The following is a 25,222-nucleotide window of genomic DNA, read 5'->3' on the forward strand; positions in this document are numbered from 1 at the left end:
ATCGGAACGGTTAATCGCCGAACATGAGGCCAAAGGCGATTTAATCGGCCTAACCGGTAAACCGGCCAATTCAACTATTCTAACTGGACAAGTTCCAGGCGCCCAAAAAATTGTTGAAAACAATTAAAAAGATGCAAAAAAAACTCTACTAAAATATAAAAAGCATATAAATAATGATTAAAACAAAACACATTCAAATGAAGTTGAAAATTAATGAAAAAAAATAGATTTTAAAAATGAGTATTAATGACCAAAACAATTTGTAATATTTACCGTAATATAAAAAATATTAAAAAAATGCATTAAAAATCAAATTCCTTATTTTTGGGGATTTTATATTTATTTTTATTTATTTTTTTTAAATACCGACCGATCACCAAAATCGTTCGAAACCAAAACTGGCAAAGGGCTGGTTCCAATCTAATTGAACGGTTACTGGTTAGATCCCCCGGTTTTTCTAACAATTGTTGGGACCCTGCAAAAAGAGCTTGTACCTCTTTGATAAAAAAATCTCTTTTTTTCGATTCTCAGAAACTCTTGACAAAGTAAGAGAAGGAAATGAGAGAGGAAAAGGCGAGGGAAAAAAAAAACAAGTAGAGACTCGCCAAAGAGGTGAGAGAGATAGCATGGATTCTTTTTGTTGATTTCTTTTTTTTTTGTAAAAATCAACATTTGGTGAGAAAAATACCCCAAAGACTGATTTTCGAGGGAAAACAAAGACATACAAAAGATGATTTCTCGGGCCCCGGACCTCTCTATTATGCTTGCTCTTTTTTTTCTCCCTTTTTTTCTTCCAATTGAATGTTGGTTAATCAAGTTTAGAAGAGTTTCGTTCGGAACAAACGTCCCAAGTCAGGCCTTCTGGCATATATGCTAAGAGATCTTTTTCCTTTTCAAAAAAATTCACAGAAAGTGCAAATAACTTACGAGCTGAGAACGATGACCAACAAATAAAACAATGCGTGTTACATATAATCTCAATCGACATACTCAATATGGATACCTGAGACAAGTTTTACCCATTGAAGTCTGCCATATATGAAATCTTAGCATATATAACCGTCATTTTATGGTTAATAACGACGTCAATAGGTATAAAAATGCATTATTTAACTTTGAAAAATATAAAAACATGAAATACATTCCATGATCTTTGTGGACCAGAAAGTATTTCAAGCGCATGCTTCATTGAACATCCCACTCATGCGGTTTAAAAAATAACTGTGAATCATAATACACTGATCAAGGTATCAAACAACTTGATCTTAACATCCAAGAATACAGCTACCCCCTAGATAGACCTCGCATGAGAAACGAAAATACATCACGAAAAACAAAAAGAACAGGCTTTTTTGGGGTTGCTTAATGTAATAAAAACCAGTATTTGTTCTTAAATGTCACTGAACATCGCATAAAGATCACCATGGACATAATCGTTATCAACCAAGCTGACCAGGAAGTAAGAGTTCTGCACCTGAAATTGATTAGAATTGCTATCTTCAGTACAAAAACAACAATGTGAGCAAATTGTGTGTGCACGTGCATGATTTTGAATGGGTGATTGTGAAATGTATAGCAGAGGCATCATAAGTGCTATATAAAATAAACACAGCGCATCCACCTTTTTGTTAAAGCGATTGATGGTGGAGATGAAACACAGTAGAGATAGTATACCTAAAACTCTCTCTCTCTGCACGATAACACATTCTCTCTTTCGTTCTCTCCTAAAACTTAATTTCATACATCCATCTTTATAGATGTGGGTGGAGATTGTGTCCGTGTGTATGAACATATAGTAGACGCAACCTGTGTGCTATATACCTTGGGCTAGCGATTGGGTCAGGACGACTGCTCACCCAACGGGTTGAACCAACTCGTGTCTTGGTTGGCATCCAAATTTTGGACCCAGTGGGGGTTGGGGTCCGACTTGACCCAATATATTCTTTATATTTTTATACATAGAAACTTACAACACACACTCACACACATGCATATATATTTCTTATATTTTGACCTGGACCTGATCCAATCAAGTAGGTTGGGTCCAGTTCCGATCGACCTTGACCAATTCATATCCGGGTCCACCCACTCTGCTCATCGGTTCAGGCCTGACTCAGACCTGATCGAACCCGTTTACACCTATATATATCATAAACAGGTACAATATCCACCTTTGGTTTACAAGAGGGACAGTGGCGATGAACCATACAAGAGAAAGTATCCTTAAGTCTCTCTCTCTCTCTCTCTCTCTCTCTCTCTCTCTCACGCACACACAATTGAAGGCCTTCTATTGCATTGTTCTAGCCGTGGAATATTGTAATGCACGTATGCATTTCTAGAGAGAGCGAGAGAGGATTATATATGGCAAGGAAAAGGAAACATGTGCATACCTCATCATGGATTTGCTTGAGAGAGAGAGAGAGAGAGCGAGAGAGAGAGGATTGTAAATGGTAAAGGAAGCTGAACAGCATTGTATACCTCGTTTAGGATCTGCTTTGAAGGATCCCCTTCTGGGTACAAGACCCCCCATCCCTTGTTCCAGATCTCAAAAGCCTCATCCTTCCAAACCATGAAGCTAACAGGGTCCACTACAGTGGGTTGGAGGACCTCTTTTGCAGGGAAGACACCCCATGTCACCGCATTCACCGCAATGGGGCCAACGTTCGACACTCTTTCCCCTTGCTTATTGACTGCAATGTAGGTGACAGAAGGAAGACCCTTGCAGTTCTCAACAAGAGCATCCAACTTCTCTTTTGAGCAGAAGAATTCCAAGTAAGCCTTTTGATATACATATCCCCCTGGTCCTCCCCATCCTAGAGTAAACACAAGCACAGAAACACATAGATTACAAGAGGGCAAACAATAAAGAAATTTGAATGAAATTGCACTAAAAACTTCATTTTGCAACATCAATTGATGAAAGAAAGCTTGGAAAGTTGATAATTTAGACAAATATCAAGCCTTTCTAAGGCCCCCGGAGAAAACACTTGTTTCAGCAAACATATTACAATTCACAGTATCAATTTCCAATTTCCTTAAACATTTTTTTTCTTCTACTCACAAACTTATCCATGGTTTCATATGTGTGTTGTTGTCTAAATTTCTAAGACACTGGATATACCTAACATAGCTTTGTTTACACCCTTTTTCTTTCCCCCCTTCTATTTTTTGTCGTAACAAAAGCAACTTACTCAAGGATTTTACTTACCAACAGAAGGAGAATCAGATTTTTCCCCGTTGACAGCAGGTTGACTGTTAATAGTAAAAAATCCCTTCGAGTTAACCTGTCCCAGTTTCTCATTAATCATCAAAGTCTCTGGCTGAAGCCCATCTAACTCTGACCACGGATGGCTTTTAACTTTCCCCAAACAGTAGTTCGTAAATTTCTGATTAAACATAACACGGGAAAGGTTAAAAAAAAAAGATTTCGAAGTTCAGAAAGCATTTGGAAATAACTAAATAAGGGCTGTAACCCGGTGCTGGTCCCACCTAAGCAGGGTCCCGGGAGGGGTGGGCTGGAAACGGTCCTAAATAACTAAACACAAAAACTAATAGGAACGTAATTTATTCCTGGTAAACAAATGTTACTACTGATTTTGAGATTACCTCCTTAACATCTTCAACAGATTTCAATGGAACAGCCCATTCTTCCAGAATTTTCTTGTTGCGCGACCGCCGTCTCATGAACTGCCATTATTACAAGAAGTAAGTGTATACTCACAATAGAGATAATGTTTTTTAGCTCTCTTCACAAATTTACTTATAAAGGTATGACCATATGAGTGACTCCATGCAAAGGACAGACAGCTTTTCCATTTACTTTTACCATTGGCCCATACTAGCAGTGTTCTCAAAAGATATATTTCTGCTGTAGGGGGAAAACAGAAATCAGTATGCTCGTAAAGAAAACACACTCATAATAGCAAGCTCTTGTGATCCTTCTTCTTTTATCTTTTTCCAAAATGAAAACCGTATGACACAGATCTCCTAATTCAGGGTAAATATTTGAATGGAAAGAAAACCAGAACCCCATGTAAAAGAAAATGAACTATAAAGAAAAAGGATTGTAAAAACCATGTTTGCGAAAGTTGACATATATACCTATACAAAAAAAGTTGACATATACACATTACAGAAAATAGAATTCATGACTCACCAGAGGGAAGAAAATTAAACTAAATTTTACAACCTAGAAGATCATTTATATCCTGCTAATTGCAATGGAAAAAAAAGGAAAATAAAAGCCAGATCATGATTGGGATTTCATACAACATAAGACCAAAGCATAATATGTGTACAAAGCCAAGCATAAGAACAATATCAAGGAACAGTTAGGTTACTGTATTTCCAACAACCTGGTAATCAGTAAGTGCTCCATAAGATGGATTGCATGAATCACCCCATCTCCCATGAGGATATTGTTCCCAACCCAGAGTCCTTGATAGGTAGCTTTTTGGACGATTGGCCCTGCCATCACAAACATGAAATGAACAGATTCATAACTGATATTTAACACAACAAACCTAATTAACTTTGAGTAAAATCACTAGCTCAATACTACACTAGATAATTAGCTTCATTTAGCATCATACCAAAAGATGGGCCTAACATCCTCTTTGACACGAAAAACATTTGCAGGACGCCGCCATGGAAATGGCCTGGATATCTTTGACTCGTCAATTAGCCCCAAATTCTGCAAGGAGCAAAGAATGTCTTCAAATGAGTTCTGTAATAAAATAATGACAAACAAGCAATATAGTGTAACTATCACATGATGAAACAATGTTATTTGCAAGTAGAGATCACCCACCATTAAAATGGCCAGTGCTGACTTCTCCATATTAAGAGTGTATAGATGTAATGTCTTGATTCCATGAGAAAGAATTTTCTTGCACATTTCAGTTCCAAGGTGTACGCCATAGGCCCTAACAGCCTCTTCATTATCTTTAATAGGCTCCAAGGCTTTTGTAATTTCATCAGGAATCTACAATAAGATATATTTAATCAAAACTATGTTAGTGTGATCTTCGACTACCCATTCTCCATAATCCAATGCTCCATTGTTCTAAATCTTGTGTCTAATAGCCACACAGAAACACACCCATCCTGCTTTTGCACAAATGACATAACGAGAATTCTTGAATCTTCACAAAAGAACCTCATTAGAATGCAGACAGTTGACAAATTTAAAATAGGAGAAATGCTGAGGATTTCAATCACCCAACAATTGTCCAACTTTCATTATTTGCAGTCATAGTCTGGGAATTGGAAAAGAATATGTATGCAACACCTCACAAAGAGAAATGCTGAGGGTTTCAATCACCCAACACATGGGTTCTTGCACACTTGTTATATGCATCATTACTAAAGAGATGCAACTACATGTTTACACTTTGTAATTCACTTGAATGCATGTACTGTCACTTCATTCAATTAACCACCTATGTTAGCAAGTCGTGTAAATACCTCTTTCCCTCCTCATTGTATTCACATTCAATACCATAGCAAAACTGTCGATAAAAATAGACGTGTCTGACATTTTAAAGTTGATGTACTGGACCACTGTTGCATGTGCATATTAGAGTCTATAGATGCCATGCATTCAAACAACACCAACTAACATGCTTTCATAAATAATGTCTACATAAAACAACCAACTTAAACAATTATTAAAAAAACCATGTTGATAATTATTATATTTGAACCAAAGATGCTTCAAAAGAAAAAGTCATATACCTTAGTTTTGCAAAACCCAGTCATGCGCACGAAGCCTTTGTAGTTATTAATGGGCATGATGCCGGGCACAATAGGACAAGTTATTCCAATTTGACGACAATCATGGACAAACTTAAGAAATATATCTGTGTCATAAAATAATTGAGTGACAATAAGATCAGCACCAGCATCAACCTACAAAAGAGTATAATCATTATTAGTATCAAGGAACTCGTATAATAGAAATGGTGCAGAGAAACTTCCCATAGGGAAGAAGAAGAACAAAAATATACAAATTCTTATTTAGATAATAATGTGCTTATTTAGATAATAATGTGCCTACATCAAACAGGCCTTCAGCCAAATGGTGAGACATAGTTTGCAGGAGAGAGGGCATTCAAACCTCACTTGTGAAAATGAAGCTGAACTACCCAAAAATTTAAGAAGATAATGAATCCCACAATCTTTGGTCTAGTGATGTGAAACCTGATTAGCAAGAGGGAGTTCGAGGGTTCAAACCCCAAAGATTGCCCTCATGCAAACCAAACTGACCAAATCAAAGAAATATGATACATAAGAATATACTTTGATTATATTTTCCTCGTATCAAGTTATTTATATCTTTAGCCTTCATTGTACTTTGATATCGTATATAGGGGATTTCATGTCCCATGTTGCTTGGTAACCTATATGTACTCTCTCAATAAATAGTTTTAGCCATCATCACAAACCTGACACAGTACCAAAGCAATAGTACAGAGTAACGAATCAGCTAATTTGGGACTGCACCTTCTCTTATCAATGGCCATTCAAGGTACTCCACTCTTTCCCATACATCCTCCACAACTTTCCTACTCAAATCCTAAATCCTCAGCTGTCTAAGCCCAATGAACTAATTTGGGACTGCACCTTCTCTAATCAATGACCATTCAAGGTGCTCCACTTTTTCCCATATATCCTCCACAACTTTCCTAGTCAAATCCTAAATCATCAGCTGTCTAAGCCCTAACACATAATCATCAACCTTCTTCCTGTTTGTTCTTTTGTAGGATATAGTCCTGATAAGAATGTGAATGCTACTTCTATACATCCTCAAACACCAATCGCACCAAGCAGTAGCTCCTAAGCCATAATAAAGTAAAATATGACAGCTCTATTTCAAAGAAAATTCAGCTAATTGTTTGGTTGCTTCAAATTAGAATGTTTAATATTCTTTGAGCATATAATGTATGAGGAGACTTAGTGGACATAGATCATGGAGGTGCAGATGTAATTACAAAGTCCCCTACCCCTGAGTTCATCAATTGGCAACTTATGATGCAATAATTAGCAAACATGATATAAAAAGATGGAATGGCATTCATGACAAGGCAATACAGTAAAAGACTACATTTAAAAAAGAAAGTTAATTCCAGTAGTACTTAATCTCTGCTTAGTCATGAACACTATTTCAAGAAAACAACAAATATGTTCATTAAGCAATAACTAACAATCGAAGATAACAGATCTCATTTCCATTGCCAAGAAACTTCTAATTCCATGACAATGTATTAATTTTTCTCATTCATATTCAACATTACAACCTAGATTTCATTGTAACTTTCAGAAATATAAATTGCAACGTAAATGGCAATCCTCCACCAGAGCATAAAACAAAAGAAATGGTAACAGTACTCAAGAAAGTGTTTTTTTATTTCTTTTCAATATCCAAATTGATAGTCAAACAGAAGTAGTAACAAAACAAGATTATCAAACTAATGACCAAATTGATTGAGCTTTACCTTTCTTTTCAAATAAGCAAGATCACTTAGATAGTTTTCCAAAGTGACTCCACCTTCACTAGATATCATATCAGGATGGGCCTCTGAATTATGAAGATATGTGTTATGGAAACAGTTAGTTGCCAAGAGAAAGCATTGCAAATGCAATTTGCAAAATAATGCAGCAAAAAAAAGCACCTGGATAACCAGCAACAGTGATGCCAAAGTAATCACCATATTTTGCTCGAATATGCGCCACCTGCACAAAAGTTGATGGAATATGCACTTCAATCAAGTCAAAAACAGGAAAGAGTAAACTGGGAAAATCAGGTAGCAACACTGTGGCCATTTTCACAAAATGAAGCCTAAAATTGGTAATAAAATTATCACAAGCTATGATGGCTACAAACTAAAAATTTTGAATAAAGGTAAGTAATTTCTCGCAAAATCCTTACAGGAAAACTCTACCAAGAAATCGTTAGTTTGAAAACACATGCCCTACATTCTCCCCATCTTTAGAAAGACAATATGATACCAAAAAATTATGAGAGAAAATAGACTACGCACCTAAAATTTATCAAAAATATTGGGTCCATTAGAATAATGGAGACAAATAAAAGGTTCGGAATTTCATGTCAATCAAAAAAAGGAAGGAAAAAAACTACAATAACTGCAACAAGAAAATAAGAATTCAAATGATTAAATCCCATGCTCATCAATCAAAAAGAGGATATCTGAGAAAAATATCATAAAAATTTTGCAATGAGAATAAGCATGGAACTACTGAAATGATAACTCAATCGATCAACAACAAAAAAACAACAACTCATCCATAAAACCTATGTACAAATTCTTTTTATAATGGATCTGGTTACAAGAGAGAAATGTAGAAGAAGAACTATACGCACAAGGTCAAGACCACAGGCAAATCCACCAGCAACTTGGACAAATTTGTCTTGGCCGTGTGGGGGATCTCCCCTAAGAGCAAGAACATTCTGAATCCCGTTTTGCTTAATCGTATCCAATGCGTGATCGATCTTCTCAACTGGCATGTTCGTGCAAGTCAGATGCATCATAGTCTCCACACAAATCTGAAAAGGAGAAAAAAAAAAGAACAAAAGATGAATTACCAACAAAAAAATAAAATTATTTAAATTATTAAGAGTCAGAAAACAACAATATATTAACTACTAGTCCATTGCACGCCATATTACTTAGTCCCAAAAAGTCTATCGCTACATTCCAAGTATGCATGTTTTTTGAGTAATTTCTTACGAGTGGTATTATTGGATTTATTTTTCAGAAATAAATGTAATAGGAACAGTACAGTTGGAGCGAGCGACCTCGGAGAGAATATTCCCAAATTATCAGAAAATTTTAAGAAAATTAGAATTGAGTTTTGGCAATGTCCCGATCTGAGATCTAGAAAGAAGAAGAGAGAAATTTTCAAGAGCCATAGATGTTGGAGAAGAGAATTTTGGAGAACACACAGAGAGAGATGTGAGCCATGTTCTGCATTCTGCAACTTGTTGGACTTGCGGAAAAAGAGGAAAAGCCAAAACTAAATGGAGAGACTTATTCAGTGACCATATATGTTTTTGAAAATGAGAATTGAGGAGAACAGAGCAAGAGTGAGAGATATTGCTGGAAATGGAGAGAGAGAAACAGAGAGAAAGTTTTGGAGAGAGAAAGAGATAGAGCAAGTTAGAGAGAGAGAGAAAGAGAGTAGTAAGTAAAGTAACCATGTTCTGCATCTTGTTGGAGATGTCGAGGGTGAGATCGGCGGTGGATCCGCCAGCGCCCCAAGTGATGTCGCAGAAGGAAGGGTTGTGAGACGCCATTCTCTCCATCCTCTCAAACAAATTCTCGACGCCATCCTCTGTCTTCGGTGGGAAAAACTCAAAGGAGAACACCGTCCTGTCCTCCTTCGCTGCTTCCCTGATCTTCTCAATCACCTTCATTCTCTCTCTCTCTCTCTAAAACGCCAATGCTATGCTACAAAATTTGCAGATCCCAGACCGTCCCTCTCTTTCTCTCTCTACAGCTACAAACGAAATTGCTGATCTTTCTCTCCCACTCTCAGCACCAACCAAGACGACGGAGAAGGACTCGGAATGCCGGAAAATATGAGCCTTGGCTGCATATATATATATATATAATATTATTTTATTGGAGTACGAGATCTGAGAGCCGTTTTAGAGAGAGAGGGAGAGAGAGTGAGAGAGAGAGGCGGGAGAGTTTTTTTTAGAGGGGGACGCGGTTGGCGTGCGGGCTATGGACCGACATGTAGAAATGCGAGCCCCTTAATCATTTATTTTTTAAGTAGAATTTAATCTTAATTATTAAAAAAATGTAAAATATCTAATACGTAAAAATAAATAAATTTCACAAAATGGAAATTATATTTCTTTTGAGAAAGTATCTGAACCGTTGATTTTACTTTTTGTTTGGAAATAACCCGGTTTTGATAAAGCGTGTAGATCTGCGGCCCGCATAGTAATATGTGAGGGCTTTTCCCGCACCAAATATTTTTCCTTTGCATAGAGACCCAACAACCGCACCTACTATGACTAGTGAGAGAAGGGCCCGCCATGCTTTTGCACGAATCAATGGTGAAATGGAGTGGGGAAGAGTATGGGATTGCTATTTCCACCATTGTTTTTTGCTTTTCCCACTCAAAATTGGGTACAAATTTTAAAGGGAAAAGTTTATATAAGGTTCCAACCTTAAAATGTAGAACTACGGATGCATCTCAAAAATCAATAAGAAAAGGTTCTTTTAATTTTGAAAAGCCCTCTAATTGATCACCTTGACATCGAGATATAGGACTATGAAAAAAAACCAGGATTTTGAATCCCAGAAATAGTTCATCTTATAACATATTATCTAGACCGTCTAATTTCAAGATTTTGATACGTTTATAAATCTATTTGATTTTAATCATTTTTGGAGTTTAAAATTTTATAATTATAATTTAAAATAGATTTTGAGATAATCCTAATAATATTTTAGATTAAAATTATATGTTATGATAAAATTTGAAGGTACACCTTAAATGAATTGTTTAAGGTTGCAACGATATGGAAACCACACCCAATTCTAAAATTTGGGTTTGAATGGGAAGCCCCTAATGTGAGTGCTTGTATTATTATTATTTTTTAATGTTAGTAGTAACTTCATTAACTTCATTAACTTCATTAAGTAAAGAACAATTGTTTGACCACATGTCTACAGTATCCGGTGTATAAGTATAAAGCATCGATGGATGCAAATAGGTGATCCATCTAAAAATATTGCAAGTCTCGGTTCAAACAAAAATTAATTAATTATTATTTTAGTTTTCAAAAAAAATAATAAATCTTATTCATGAGCTCCATGTTAAAGATTATATATTATTTAAAAATTAGAATCAAATTATATTTAAAATATATATTTATTATCAAGTTCGCATTTCTACAATATGCGGGCCGGCCGCATGCTAACCACGTCTTTGAGTAAATGAGATTACAAAGGTAAAAAGCAAGTAAAAGGCAAATAGAGAAAAAATAAGGGATAAATATGCAAAAGAAAAGAGAATAATGAAAAAAAGAGAAGAACAAAGCAAAAAAAAATAAAAGATAAACAGGGAGAAACCTCAAGATGTGGTTAATTTAGCTAAACAGTTCACATCGCCATTTTTATCTCGGTTGATATGGCAGAAGGCCAAGTCCTTGCCTGCATATGGTAAAAGGATTTCGTCCACGATCATAATAAGCCACAAGGGACAAGGTTGGGTGAGCACACAATTCCATGATCGTGACTGCTTGTATGAACCCTAACCCATGCTGCCCAAGCTTTCATTTTGGGCATAGCCAATCATAGAAATGAGAAAATCAAGAGATTGTTTTGTTTTGATTGTTTTAAAAGATTTTTATTTTGATTGAGATTGTTTGTTTGTTTTGACGAAGCAATGCAAGCTCACATCGTCTTCGTAAGTAAGCTTCATCATGTGTATAGAGAAACAAATGGAATCGTAAATAGTTTGGCGAAGAAAAGGTGCATTGCTGGATTATTTGATAACGTTATATGTTATGTTTTAATATATATATTGTAATTCCCATTTAGTTAATGAAAAGTAAGTACTTTTATCAATAAATAAATAAAAATATATATATATATATATATATATGAAACAATGTAAAGGAGAAGGGAGTCCCATATCTATATCATGTGTAGATAGTGGAATGATGCAGTGGTTCAAATTAAACAAAGTTTCATCCATTGATCATAAATTATTTTTATTTTTATTTTATTTAAAATTATATTCATTTTAAATTATAGACCTATATATATATATATACACATGGGGAATGATTTCATGCAACGGTTCTATGGTAGTATAATGCAACCATCTTCAAACACTATGTCAGAGACATTTGTTTCACTCGAATTTTTAAATGTACACTCTTTTCATTCTGAACAACAATCACAAAAAAGAAAATTGTGAAAAAAATTTCTAGAAAGTTTTATTGAGATGGTTAGATATAGGCCTCAGAAGCATTTTTTTATTCCCAAAGTTTTTATATAGCGTTATCATCATTATATTAATAATGCTAAAAAAGAAAAAAGTAATTTTGAATTTGCTAAGGCCTAGATCTTGAAATTCATCAAATGGATGGTCGAGATTCATTGTTGGATGGGTACAAATTTTAACCATAACTAGGGTCTAAATTGAATTTTTGTTTTTTTGGGATTGATTATGAGGATGAAGAGAATGTATGTGCAAAATTTTGGGTCGTAAACATGTCAATAATATGGTTTTCTAGAGGTGTGGTTGCATTATACTACTATACAACCGCGGCATTGGATCATTTCCTTATATATATCTGAAATGATCCTATAGGACCCTTCCTCACCCATATATGTAGGACCCCAAAGGATCACATTTAAATTTGGCACAGATCTATAGAAAAGTCAAATCCTACAGCTATGTGATAACTTTTCTAGAGTTCTGTGTCAACTTTAATGATGATCCTTTGGGGTCCTACACACATGGGTAGGGGAAGGTCTTATGGGATCATTTCTCTCTCTCTCTCTCTCTCTCTCTCTCTCTCTCTCTCTCTCTCTCTCTCTCTATATATATATATATATATATATATAGGGAAAAGTTTATATAAGGTTGCAACCTTAAAATGTAGAATTGCATATGGACCTCAAAAATCTATCGAAAATGTCGTTTTAATGTTGAATAAATCATCTAATCGATCATCTCGACATTGAGATGCATGCATATGAAAAAAAGAAAGTTTTTGAGTTCCGAAAATAGTGCATATTGCAACACATTATCTACACCGTCCATTTTCAAGATTTTCATATATTTATAGATCTACTTGATTTTAACCATTTTTTTTAATTTAAAATTTTCTAATTAGGTAGGAAAATAGATTGTAAGATAATACCAATAATTTTTTATAACGAAATTACATGTTATGATAAAATTTTAAGGTGTTTAAAGTTGCATCCTTATAGAAACTGCATACTTATATATATATATATATATATATATATATATAAGATTCTTAAGAATAATGAGAGAGATCACTGATGAGCAACCTTAATGACCATCAGCGAGCTTTCGACGACCTAAGCCCTTCAGCCCTGCGACCTTGGGTGACTTTCCGACGGCGTATGGCGAGATTTCAACGACCTACAACCTTTAGCAGCTTGCGTCCTTAAGCATGCGACTTCTGGTGACTTTTCAATGCTTTTACCTTCGATTTTTTTTCCCTATTTTTTTAGTCTTAGATATGAGTTTTCTTACTTTGATATGTTCTTCGTGTTTTGGATGTGAGGGTCTTGCTTTAGATCAGAGCCTTTCTTGCTCATATTTTCTTTAGATCTAAGTCTACCTCTCTCTTTTTTTCTTTCATCTTTTCATTATTTTTTCTTTACATAGCTCTTATTTTATTGTTGGTTTTTTGCTCTATCTCCCTTTTTATTTTTCCCCTCCTTTCCTCGTTCAATCTTTGTTTACTTCCCTCAATCCCTTTTGTTATTGGACGTTCATTCATGTCCTCTCTCTCTCACACACTCTCTCCCTCTGTCTATGTTTTCTCCAACCATTGTAGGCTCTTGCATTCCACCTCACGCTCTTCTTTTCCATCTCTCTTCTATCTCTTTTGATTTCCATTTGTTCATTTTTTTTGCATTCTTTGCTTTAAATCCCTCTTCCCTTTTTATGTTAGAGAGGAAGTAGTGTGCTGGGGTTGAGGGACTCTCTCTCCCACTCCCCTCATCCCTTCTCCATCATTTTGTTTTTTTTTTATAAAAGATAACAAATTTTTCATTCATCACCAAACAGAAGTATAGTTCTCCATCTTTTTTTTTGTCTCTCCATTTCATATCTTCGATCTTCTTCCTCTTTCATGTCGTCTTTCGCCACTTTTCACATTTTGTCAATGTCATGTTCTTTATTTTGACCGCTTTTCCTTCCTTCGACTCTCTTCTCTCCTAAGTAGGTTAATGCCTAAGATAATATTTTCCCATTTGTTGGGGATCAATATGTTATTGTGGTGTTCTCTGAGGCCTCGGGGACTTGCCTCGAGGGTTTCGAATACCCTGTAGCTAGCTACTCAGGTTAACGTCTAAGATGGGGCTTTGCCTATAGGGGTCATAGTGAGTAATGTCGTGGTATTTCATGTTTTCTTATGGTGGCTTGAAATTCTTAAGAATAGTTAGATATGATTTATTTGAGGAGTTGTTTAGAGCTCGTCTTCTCTTCCCTTGTCCTTAGTTTTATATTCACTTCATTTTAGCTATTTCACTTGATTGTCCCACACTTTCCTCCCTCTCCTCTCTCTCTCTCTCTTTCTCTCTCTCTCTCTCCGACTTCTCCTCTAACCTATCTTTTGTTCCCTAAATTTGTTCATTGGTTGGTTCAGTTTTCTATATTTTTTCATGGTAATTAAGAAGCCAAAGGAATTTAAAGGAGGTGATCAGCGATGAAGCTGAATAGATCATGGGGGTGATCTCCTTTTGTGTGTCTTTGTTGATGAGGACATACTAAAATAAACTAATAAGGGTGTAGTTTTCAAGAAGATCAACTAGGCTAAGAGGGCTTTGAGTATGTCGTATGATCCGATAGTTAAAAGGTTCAATGACAACATGACATCTTTTTTTAAAAATATCACAGGATAATGTCTCTAAGGCGCTCAAAATTGGTCACTGGAGAGTTAGGAGCGAGGTTATTGTCACCAACTCCTTGGAACCCTAGGGGATATGTTTCACACATTCATGGTAAAGATAAGCGGATTTTGGAGTCTTTCTTTCCTGGCTTGGAATCTTGGGGTTTTTTGAAACTTCATGAGCACCTATGGAGTCTTCAAGGACATCAACATGAGTACCATTAATGGTGTGAATTGCTCTTTCGTTAGGATTAAGATGACAAATAATGTTTTTTCACTTGTTCGTAAAATATATATATTTTAAGATAGCGGTTGATGTCTTTTGCAGTGACGGTACTTTGGAAGCCACTAAAGAGGGTCAAAAGCCTACACCATAGGTTTATTCTAATGAGGATGATGAATGACATATTGTTCATAGGAATAGATCAAAGGTTTTTCACAGGAGCCTAGGTCACCAGTAGATAATAGTGTGGGCCCTTGCACCTAGATCCATGCATGTCGCCGGTGGTGGGCAACGTGACTAGTCACAAGTACTTTCCATAATCACCTCCTCCTTTAAAATTTAAAAAAATTTGGAAACTAGTGAAAGGATCATCAATTTGTTTTGGGGGTAGTTTTTCTAGCTCTTTTATATTGGGTGATTTGAATGAGATTTTAATTCCTAATAAAAGGGTATACAAAACTTTTGTTGTCATCTACAAAGTTAATGATAACAATATTTCCATTATTAGGAAAGAGTGGGATAGGCCTAAGGATAATGAAAGGTGTTCGGCTGCCTTCGATGTTCATCTTCATAAAGAAAGGGTTGAAAGTATTTTACAAAATGATGAGGATATTTTTTTTTTTAACTCTTTGCTTATCTCCAAGATGGAGCTAGCTATAAGATTTGATCATAAGGAAAGTACAATATAATATGGGATATCTTGGAAATAGGTCATGGTATAGTGAGGAAGGTGAAGTTCAAAGTCCCCTGAGTGGCAAGTTGCGGGAGCCTTTTAAAAAGAGCGTAGAGAGGGTGTTTAACCAAGATATTTTAAAGAGTAAAAATTATATATTTGTGTGCAGGTGTCCATTCTCTTTGACGTCAAAATATTGTGGGTTTTTTATTCTTTCCTTACAACTATGAGGCCTAAAAGATTTCTTCCATTTAGAGCTGTTGCTTGCAAGATATTTTAAAGAGTAAAAATTATATATTTGTGTGCAGGTGTCCATTCTCTTTGACGTCAAAATATTGTGGGTTTTTTATTCTTTCCTTACAACTATGAGGCCTAAAAGATTTCTTCCATTTAGAGCTGTTGCTTGCAAGTTGTCCCTGAGAAGTTCATCGAACTGGGTCCCTCCTTAAGTTCAAGGGTTCCTGGTAATTGTTCTTGATGGGAGTATTTTATTGGCGTGGTGGTCACGGTGCAAGTGGTGAAGACCGCACCACCCTTGCCACTATTACCTCCGACTGTTGATGTAGCTTAGTGTCACCTTCAGTGTTTCTATTAGGTTTGATTGTGGGCTCTGATAATCTAACAAACCTTAATGAGGTGATTGCGGATCTAGGGGCTTCATTCTCTGCATCCAAAGATGTAGTAGTGGCTCCTCGAAGAGCAAAATCTGTTGACTCTGGATATGCAAAGAAAGAAAAGGTTGGAGCTAAGGAGATTGGATTGGTGGAAAGGGTAGAGAACGGCAAATCAAAGGTCAAGGATATATCCTCTGTGAAACTGACGCAGTCCTCTTCGAGTGGCAAGAAGAATAGGGATGGTGATGTTGTGGTTCGAAGTGATGATTCCTCATAAGAAAGCAACTCTTCTTCTTAATATTCAATGTTCGTCGGGGTTGCACCACCTTCCGGAGCTGGCTCTATTTTCATTTCTCCATGAATAATCTAAATTGGAATGTGCAGGGTTTGGGTGGTACTTGCCGTAAGAATGAGGTACTTATACTAGTTAAAAGGCATTGGCCAGAAGTTCGTTCCTTGCAGAAAAATAAATTATCTTTTATCGGCTTGTTTGCTATTAGGGAAGTTTGGGTCTTGGGCATGTTAGGTTTTGTGGTATTGATGCAGTTGGTGCATATGAGGGACTATGGTGTATCTAGGATCCTAAGGTTTTGCAATGCTTTGATGTAAATTTCAAAAACCATTTTGTGGGCTTGGATTTAGAGGGACTTTTATCTAATTTTAGGTGGCTATTATGTAATGTGTATGGTCCTAATGTTTCCAATATTAAAGAACTCTTAAATGATTTAGCTTTGGTGATTAATGACATTAAGTTATCTTGTATCCTTACTGGAGATTTTAATCTCATTAGATAGCCTGAAGAAATTTCTACATATCACTCTATTATTTCCCATATGCGATTGTTTAACAATTTCGTTATGAACCATGGTCTTTTGGATGTCCCACAACTAGTATTCAATTCACATGGTGTAACAACTCCATATCAAGTTTGATTAAGAGTAAACTTGATAGCTTTCTGATATTAGGGAATTAGGATAATTATTTTCCTTTAGCAAGTGTAAATTGTCATTAGATCACAATCATATTCTTCTAAACACTAATAATGTTGTTTTGGGGGCTATGCCTTTTCGAATGGAACTCACATGGTTAGCAAATAATGAGGTTGTTGGGATTATTAAACGAAGAAGGGTTAGATATAGAATCCACAAAAAATTGTTAAATGTGAAACATAGATTGCTTCAGTGGAAGAAAAATAACAGAATCTATATCAAAGTGAGGTTTGATAATACATAGGCATTCATCTTATTGACCATGAGGTGCAATAGCTGGGGAACTTATTTTTGCAACAATTAGATAAGATGAGAGAATTAGAGCATTTATTGCATGAGCTTTGGAAAATGGAGGAGATATATTGGAAGCAGCGGTCGAGAGTAAATCGGCTTAAATAGAGTGACCAAAATACAGATTTTTTCTTGCAATCGCAAATGCTAGGCAGCGCCAGAAAGATATCTCTAGGATTGCTTTCCAGAGTGTAATGGAGGGTGACATTAGTGGTTGGGAAAATGGTTTTGTGTAGCATTTCCAAAAGGTATTCACTTCTGAGCAAAGTTCCAAAGTTTATTTAGAAGATGTTCCACTAAGCAAGTTTTCTGGATAATTTGTTGCTCAGCTAGAGTCCCCAATGAGAGTTAAAATTTGCAGTGTTCTCATTATCATAAGGAAAATCAATAGGACCTGATGGTTTTCATTTGGGCCCTTTTCATAAGTTTTGGGATGAATTAGAATGTGATCTATTAGATACAGTGGAGGAGTTTATGGAGAGAGGTATTAATGTACATGAGTGAGAGAACTAAAAAACATGCTTCTTATTTTTAAAGACCTTCCTGTGTTGTACAGAACACAAAGTTAGATCATACCAAGCTAAGCATTATCAAAGTTGTACAACAAAACAAATCCTTATGAACGATAGCGAATATATTGATAAGTACATTAATTTCACTTATATTGCGCTAATTCCCAAGAAGGTTGTCATTTCATTTATTTATGATATGTACGCCCGATTAGCTTGCTCAATAGCTTATATAAGATCATTGCTAAAATCCTTGTTGCAAGGCTTAAAGTGGTCCTCCCTTCTATCATCAGGGGTCCACAATTTGCTCTTGTGAAAGATAGAATTATCATAGATAGTTTTTTTGTTGTCTAAGAATATATCCATTTGAAGTCTTTACAAGGTGTGCCGGGTATTCTTCTGAAACATGATATGGAAAAAGCATATGATACAATGGGGTGGCAAATTTTGATGAAGATTATGGAGCGGAAGAGTTTCGGGTCCTAATGGAGAAGGTGGATTTTGGGTTGTCTTGTTAGTGCCCATTTTTTTATGTTAGTTAATGGCTATTCAATTTTTTTTTTGTTGGGGTGTGATAAGAGGCTTGAAACAAGGTGACCATCTATTTCCTTTACTATTTACTTTGATTGCGGAAGCATTTTTGCTGATTTCTAAACCTGAGAGTTTGGGCAAAATCACAAGGTTTAGAGTAGCTAATGAGAGACCTTATGTTTCACATTTACAGTGTGCAGATGATACCCTATGTTGTTGTGGAATTGATGATTATCAGGTTCATTAAGTCACTAAATTCTTGATTACTTGCGAGTTAGTTCTAGAGCTAAAGGTAAATTTCAATAAGACATCGCTTGTGGGGATAAATTGTGAGACTCGACTTCTACATCATATTGTTTCTATTCTTGGCTACAAGGTGGATTCTTTTACCATCACATATCTTGACTTACCTCTCTCTAATTTTAGACTATCTAAATCAGTTTGGGATCTAGTGATTAAAACGGTGCATGGGAAGCTTGACCTATGGAAGACCAAACTTGATGAGCTATTGTCTAGCAAACCTTCATATTTATTAGATGTCGTTTATTGATATGCCTTCTTTAGTTTGTAAGGATTTTGAAATATTGATGATGAATTTCCTATGGGAAATATTGATCAAAAGGTCAAATATCACTTGGTGGGGAACAGGATTTGCACCTCAAAGATGGAAGGTATATTAGGGATCATAAAGTTAAAACTTGTCAATATGTTGTTGTTGGCCAAGTGATGGTGGAGAGCTCTAACTTGTGATGATCGGTTATTGACACTGGTTATTGAGGTCAAATATGGTTTCAGTAGGGAATCTTTCATGGTTGGTTGGCTTGCTAGGAGAGCTCAAGCCTCAGAGTTTTGAAAAGGAATTTGGGGTGTTATAGAATTACTGAGCATTAATATTAGATGAGCAGTTGGTAGAGGTGATAAAATTAACTTCTCGCATTTGTTCACAAATGGGTAGGTAATTGCACTTTCAAATTATCTTACCCTCAATTGTTTGAGAGAGTTGCAAATCAATATGTTAGGGTAATGGAATTATGGGTATCACAAGGGTGAAATTCTTATTGATCAGTTGTTTGCGTTGTTGAATGATTATAAATCCGTATATATATCTTTGTAATATGAAGATGAGGTGATTTGAGAATGTGAGCAGAATGATAATTTCTCAGTCAAATCTATTTATGGATTGTTATATAATAATCTATATAGAGAAGATCAAAGTTCACTCAATGTCGTTTGAAAGTTGCCCATTCCACACAAAATTCAGGCTTTCTTATGGATCCTTCTCCAAAATAAAACCCTTACAGTAGATAACTTGAGAAAAAAAAAAGAAAGATATTGGTCATTGTCTAAGTACCTTGTAAAGGGGATACGAAGAATGGATGCCAACTCTTTTTGCATTGCCCTCTTTCCCGTGCTATTTGGGGTTGGGTATTTGGTTTAATGGGCACTCATCTATTGATACTTAATGAACAAACCACTATTTTTGCACACTTGGAACTCAACGGTATTTCAAAAGGGGGTCGAATTGTGTGGAAAATTTTCAAGGCAGCCATATTATGGGAAATAAGATATTAAGAGAAGGATTTTGGATAATTATGGATATGGTTTTTGCTACAAAGGAAGGCTTTGGAGTTTTGAAAGAGGATGTATGGGTATCTAAAGCATATTGTAACAAATGTTTCCTAGCGTATTCCACCAACAGGTAGATGGCACCCGCCTTTGGAGGCTTGTTTGAAGTAGAATTTTGATGGAAGTTAATTGGGGAACTCAAGCAAAGCTGGTTGTGGTGGGGTGATGAGGAATTCAAATGGTGAGGTTCTGTTATCTTATGCGGGCCCTTGTGGTGTCAACATGGCAGACTATATTGAATTATTTTCTTTGTTGAATAGACTTAGATTGTTGAGGGACGAATACCCAAATTTATAGTTATTCTATGGAGGGTGACTCATTGAATGTGATCAATTAGTGTATCACGCATAGCTGACCTCCATGGAGAATATTTCCGATGTGACTAGAGGTTATGGATATCTGTGAGAACTTGATGGCTTCACTCCAACATGTTTATCAGAATGCTAATTCCGTAGTTGATGGCCTTGCGAAGTTTGGTGTGAGCCTAGAAGTGCTTTTAGTTTATGTTGATTTGATTAATGTATAATTCCTTTGTAATCCTTTAGTTTATTGATAAAATACCATAACATTGTCAAAAAAAATTGTGGTTGGTTGTTTGTCGCTGTCACTCTTCCTGTAATTCTTTTAGGAGCCATTTCAATGTAGGTTGTGCGTTATTTCATACTTATTGTCTTGTGTGCCAGCCCAACCCTACTATGTGGGGTCATGAGTGATGCGAATGCGATTATGGAGTGTTCAACTAAAAGTTTTGGGTTGGGGAGTTGAGGTTTTATGGAGGACGTCTTTGGAAGTGCTCTGTGTAGTTTAGCTGGGGTCTTAGGTGGTAGGTGATGTAGGAGCTTTCGAGGCGAGGGTATAGATTGTGTTTGGAAGCATTGAGGGGATCATCCCTGAAAATAGAGAGTAAATGTTTTATTCTTATCCTTCTTCTCTTTGTTTAGTACTGTACTTTATAGAGCTCTACTCCTTCGTACAATGAAATTACTAGTTAATATTAAAAAAATAAAAAAATAAAAAAATTGGTTCGAATAATCTGGATTTCTTTGTTATTACTCGAACTCTAAGGTTTTTCCCCCTTCTGTTTCTCATAAGAAAGCTCTATTTATCGCTCTAGGTGGTTTAGACTTTAGATGCGCGTGGCATTTTGCAGCCATCCATTGCAAATTCGTCTATTCAAGCGTTGCCTACGTTTGATCAGATATTGCGCTCAAAACAATTAGGCCCCTGTGGAGCATAATATCTCTTGTCTCTCATTGAAACAATTATGTTCCCTATCGTATAGAATCTCGCTCTCTCTATCTCTCTTTTTGAACATTAATACAACCTTTTTATCAAATAAAAAAAGAGTTACAAAATACAGGATATACTGGAAGTAAAGAAGAGGAAGCATTAGAAAAAATTGACAAACAGAGAAGTGAAGTTTGCTCTTCCTTTGGCTAAAGCATATGCCTCACCATTCATAATATCACGAAGCAATACTCTAAAGCTCTATAAAACATTGAATTCTTTACGGATTCAAGCTATGACATTTGTTGAATATTCTTCAATAATCTTTTGCCCTTCCCACCTTTAAAATCTCTCTCTCTCCCTCTTTCTTTCTCTCTTGCTGTGAAGGTACCAGGACTTGTACACAATACTCAGCCTTGGGTTGGGCCAAGTAACCCATACCAGGTCCAAGTAATAGGCAACAGGTCAAGCAATGCCAAGCTAAGAACAATTAAAAATAAAAATTACTAAAAAAATCTAAAAATATGTAAGTATGTTTAAAGCAAAATTAAACAAAATACATCTAATTAATGTTAAAACAGTAGTGAAAATAGATTTTGAAAAATCAATTTGTGACTAGAGGTATTTTAGAAATAATCTAAAAAAAAAGGAAAAATATAAAAATGAGTATTTATAACCAAAACACTTTCAATCTTTGTAAAAATAATAAAAACATAAAACAACACATTGCAAATAAATTTCTTATTTTTTCAGATTTTTAATAAAAAAAATTTAAAAAAATTAAGACCCCGAGCTTAAGCAGCAAGACCAGAATGACCGAGTGGGTGGGGTCCGAGTAACCCAAGCAGGTCTGGGTCGACCCACCCTGTTAGTCAAACAATGTTCTCATGTGGTGGGGACGGAGGTAGGTGGGCTTGGCTTAAAAGTCCAAGTCTAAAATCTAAGATGTCAATTTCTTATTTATTAATTAAGTTATTTACTTATTTTTCATGAGTAGGTGTAGATGTGACTGTAAGATGTCAATTTCATCACAAGAGCTCTTCTCCTCGTATCGGTATCGATGAAATGAGTTGGTCCAAATCCAATTACCTACCCAAAAGGAGAGTTGGTGCAATTTAATAAAATACGTTATGTGTATATATTTCTCTAACGACCATTTAAATTTGCCTCGACTATGAAAAAAAATGTGAGCAAAATTTATGGTTGTAATGTTAAAATAAATGACAGATTTACGAAAAAATTATATTTTATTATTAAAGTTTTAAAATCGCCTTGCATATTTTATACCTTATGCTCAAGTCGCACTTTGGAGATATAAGGTGTATAATTTTAGTTTCTTGTCTAAACATTGGATCAAGCTCAAGTTAATACTTCTCACGAACTCACATTTATAAAATATATTTATATCAAAGAATATTGTAAGATATAAAATAACTATAATAGCTCTAAAATAGAAATTTGCAAAGGTATTTTGGTTATTTTTATTTAACTTAATTATTATTTTTATAATATTTTTTGTAAGTGTATTATGATGAGCTATATATACCCTAAATTTTAGCTTACTCAGATATATATAAAAATAAAAAATAAAACTAAAATACAATATTTACCACCAAAAAGTGGCACATTAGTGTATATAAAATATACGAGACTATTTTAATTTTTCTAAAAAACAGAAGTTTTTGATTTCACAAGTAAAATCAATAACGCTTTGATATGCCAAAATAAGCTCTTTTGGGCATCGAAAATGGCATGAGGCTAATTATTCAATTATATCATTAAATCATCAATAATAATTATATACGACATATTCAATGTTGTTATTTATTGAGTTATTTTTTCTCTTTAGCATGTTTTAGTTTACTTTTCTAAATAATCATAAAGAAAAGTACTTAATCGAGGGTCTCTTTTCCCTACCAATAACATGGAAGTTGGGCAAGTTGAAAATCCATGCAAGGGGTGGGGGCCATGACCAAGAGATGTGTGGTAGGTAATATAAGGTGGGTTGGTGAGAGGGACCCACATATCCAAGTGTGTAGGAAATTCATGGGCCCCCACCTCACCAACAAGCATATTTCCACCTTCATTTTTATGAAATTAAGGAATGTTGTTCACAATATATTCTTTTAAGTTACATAAAATACCAGGTGCCACACACTTGGTCTCTCAACCACAACATCCTGCAACTTTAATTAAAAGAAAAACAAAAAAAACTATGAGAACAAAATGGCCCCCAACAACCCATTTCCTCCTTGCTAACGCTGTTAACGGGCTGGGCCGGCCAGCAGTCTTTCGGGCTGGGCCCAGTTTCAGGTCACTTTTTTAACGCGGGGCTAGGCTAGGGGTATTTTTTCGGCCATGTCAGGCTAGCCCGAACCCACCCCAAAGGTTTTATGTACTTAAAAATAAATAAATAAATAAATTATGCATTACTAAGGTCCACCCAGCTCCAACTGGCCCATTTTTTTCAGGTTTTGGGCTAGGTTTGGGCCTTGTTACTAAGGTCCACCCAGCTCTGACTGGCCCATTTTTTTCGGGTTTTGGGCTGGGTTCCGGCCAAGCCTGGGCCCAAACCCAAAGTTTCTCTTTCGATCCTGGGCCAAGACCTTGCGTGGTTTCTGGCTGGGCTTGGGCATGGGTGGGTCCAGCCGAACCTGGCTTGTTAACAGCCCTACTCGCTCCCTTGTGTAGTTCGATCACAATGAGAGGGAGAAACTACACAGCCATGACAAAGGGTCTATCCATGGAGCATGAGATAGGCAATTAGTTTTGAAGGTGTTTCAAACCAACTTTTAAAATGATTTTATCAAGTGAATTTTACTTATAAAGTTTAAATTCCGATGAAGATGGATTTTGAGTGCCTGATCAACACTAGAGTTAAATGGAACTGAATTTGCTGTTAGACCTCCTTTAATGCTTGAAATTAGGATCATTTTCAAAGTGATTTCTTTACAAACTTGAAGCTCAAACATTTTGACCTCATTTTGTTGTGTATGCGGTTTTTTTTCGCATTTGGACATCAGGCACAAACAGTGCCTCAAGCCTTGATCTTTCACCACCGTAAGCTTCCGCTAGCGAGTTATATGTATCTTATTTCATGGTTATTTTTGGACATGGTTTGAGTCGACCGAAAAGGTTATAGAAGATATAGTCTCCCAAGTCCTTGAAAGAAATACCTATGTACTTTTATGCCAGGAAAATATAAATTTTTTTTAATAATAATTATCTTTTATAATTTTGGCAACAAGATCACTCACAAGTAGTCTTATTACAAACAATAGAAATTACAAAAATAAATAACATATCAATAAAATAAATCTCAACTACTTGACACCATTCAAACAACCTAATACTGTGCTTGAGAAGATAAAATAAAAGAAAAGATGCTGGAGATTACCTCAACCGAGTTTTTTACACCCCACACCGAGTCACTACATCCAATAGTACGGGATTTGCAGTCTAGTTTCAATCTCGATCGGAAAAAGCTAATTTCGACCAAACTAAGTAACCACCTTTAAATCTCTACAAAACTCTACTTCCAAAATAATTAGGCTCAAACCCAAATTTTTATGAGAGGGAGAGTCTATATTGGGTGTGCCCCTAGGGTCATTTTTAGGAGAGAGAGTAGAGAGAGAAAGTAAGAGTATAGGAAGAGAGAGGGGCATGGCCCATGGGAAAGATAGAGAGAGAGTTTGCGGGAGAGAGAGGTGTGTTGAGATGGGGGAGAACACCCATATTTGTAGTAAAATTTAGGCCTAGGATTTCCATAGTTTGCCTATTTCTTGAGATTGAATATTGACCGTTGATCAAGGTGACTTGTGGGATGAGAGATTTGAGCCATGCATTCTATAGATGAGCCATCAATATTATGGAAGGTGCATGAACCATTATCCCCCTTTCT

At 35.7% G+C, this 25,222-nt stretch overlaps 1 protein-coding gene across 1 annotated transcript; it reads right to left on the reverse strand.

Annotated features, from left to right (window-relative positions):
* Positions 1-1,168: 1,168 nt before the first annotated feature.
* On the reverse strand, positions 1,169-9,614 carry LOC105420518 (methylenetetrahydrofolate reductase (NADH) 1-like). Its single transcript, XM_011624456.3, has 12 exons — positions 9,218-9,614; positions 8,384-8,566; positions 7,674-7,734; positions 7,497-7,579; positions 5,737-5,910; positions 4,811-4,984; positions 4,593-4,693; positions 4,356-4,467; positions 3,607-3,687; positions 3,209-3,386; positions 2,479-2,813; positions 1,169-1,474 (listed from the first exon to the last, which is right to left on the reverse strand). The coding sequence occupies exons 1-12, from the start codon at positions 9,434-9,436 to the stop codon at positions 1,391-1,393; spliced, it is 1,785 nt and encodes a 594-aa protein (XP_011622758.1). The 5' UTR covers positions 9,437-9,614; the 3' UTR covers positions 1,169-1,390.
* Positions 9,615-25,222: the final 15,608 nt, after the last annotated feature.

Source organism: Amborella trichopoda, chromosome 13 (assembly GCF_054954075.1).
Source record: "Amborella trichopoda isolate Santa Cruz 75 chromosome 13, AtrichopodaSantaCruz75HAP2 v2.0, whole genome shotgun sequence".
NCBI classification, from domain to species: Eukaryota; Viridiplantae; Streptophyta; class Magnoliopsida; order Amborellales; family Amborellaceae; genus Amborella; species Amborella trichopoda.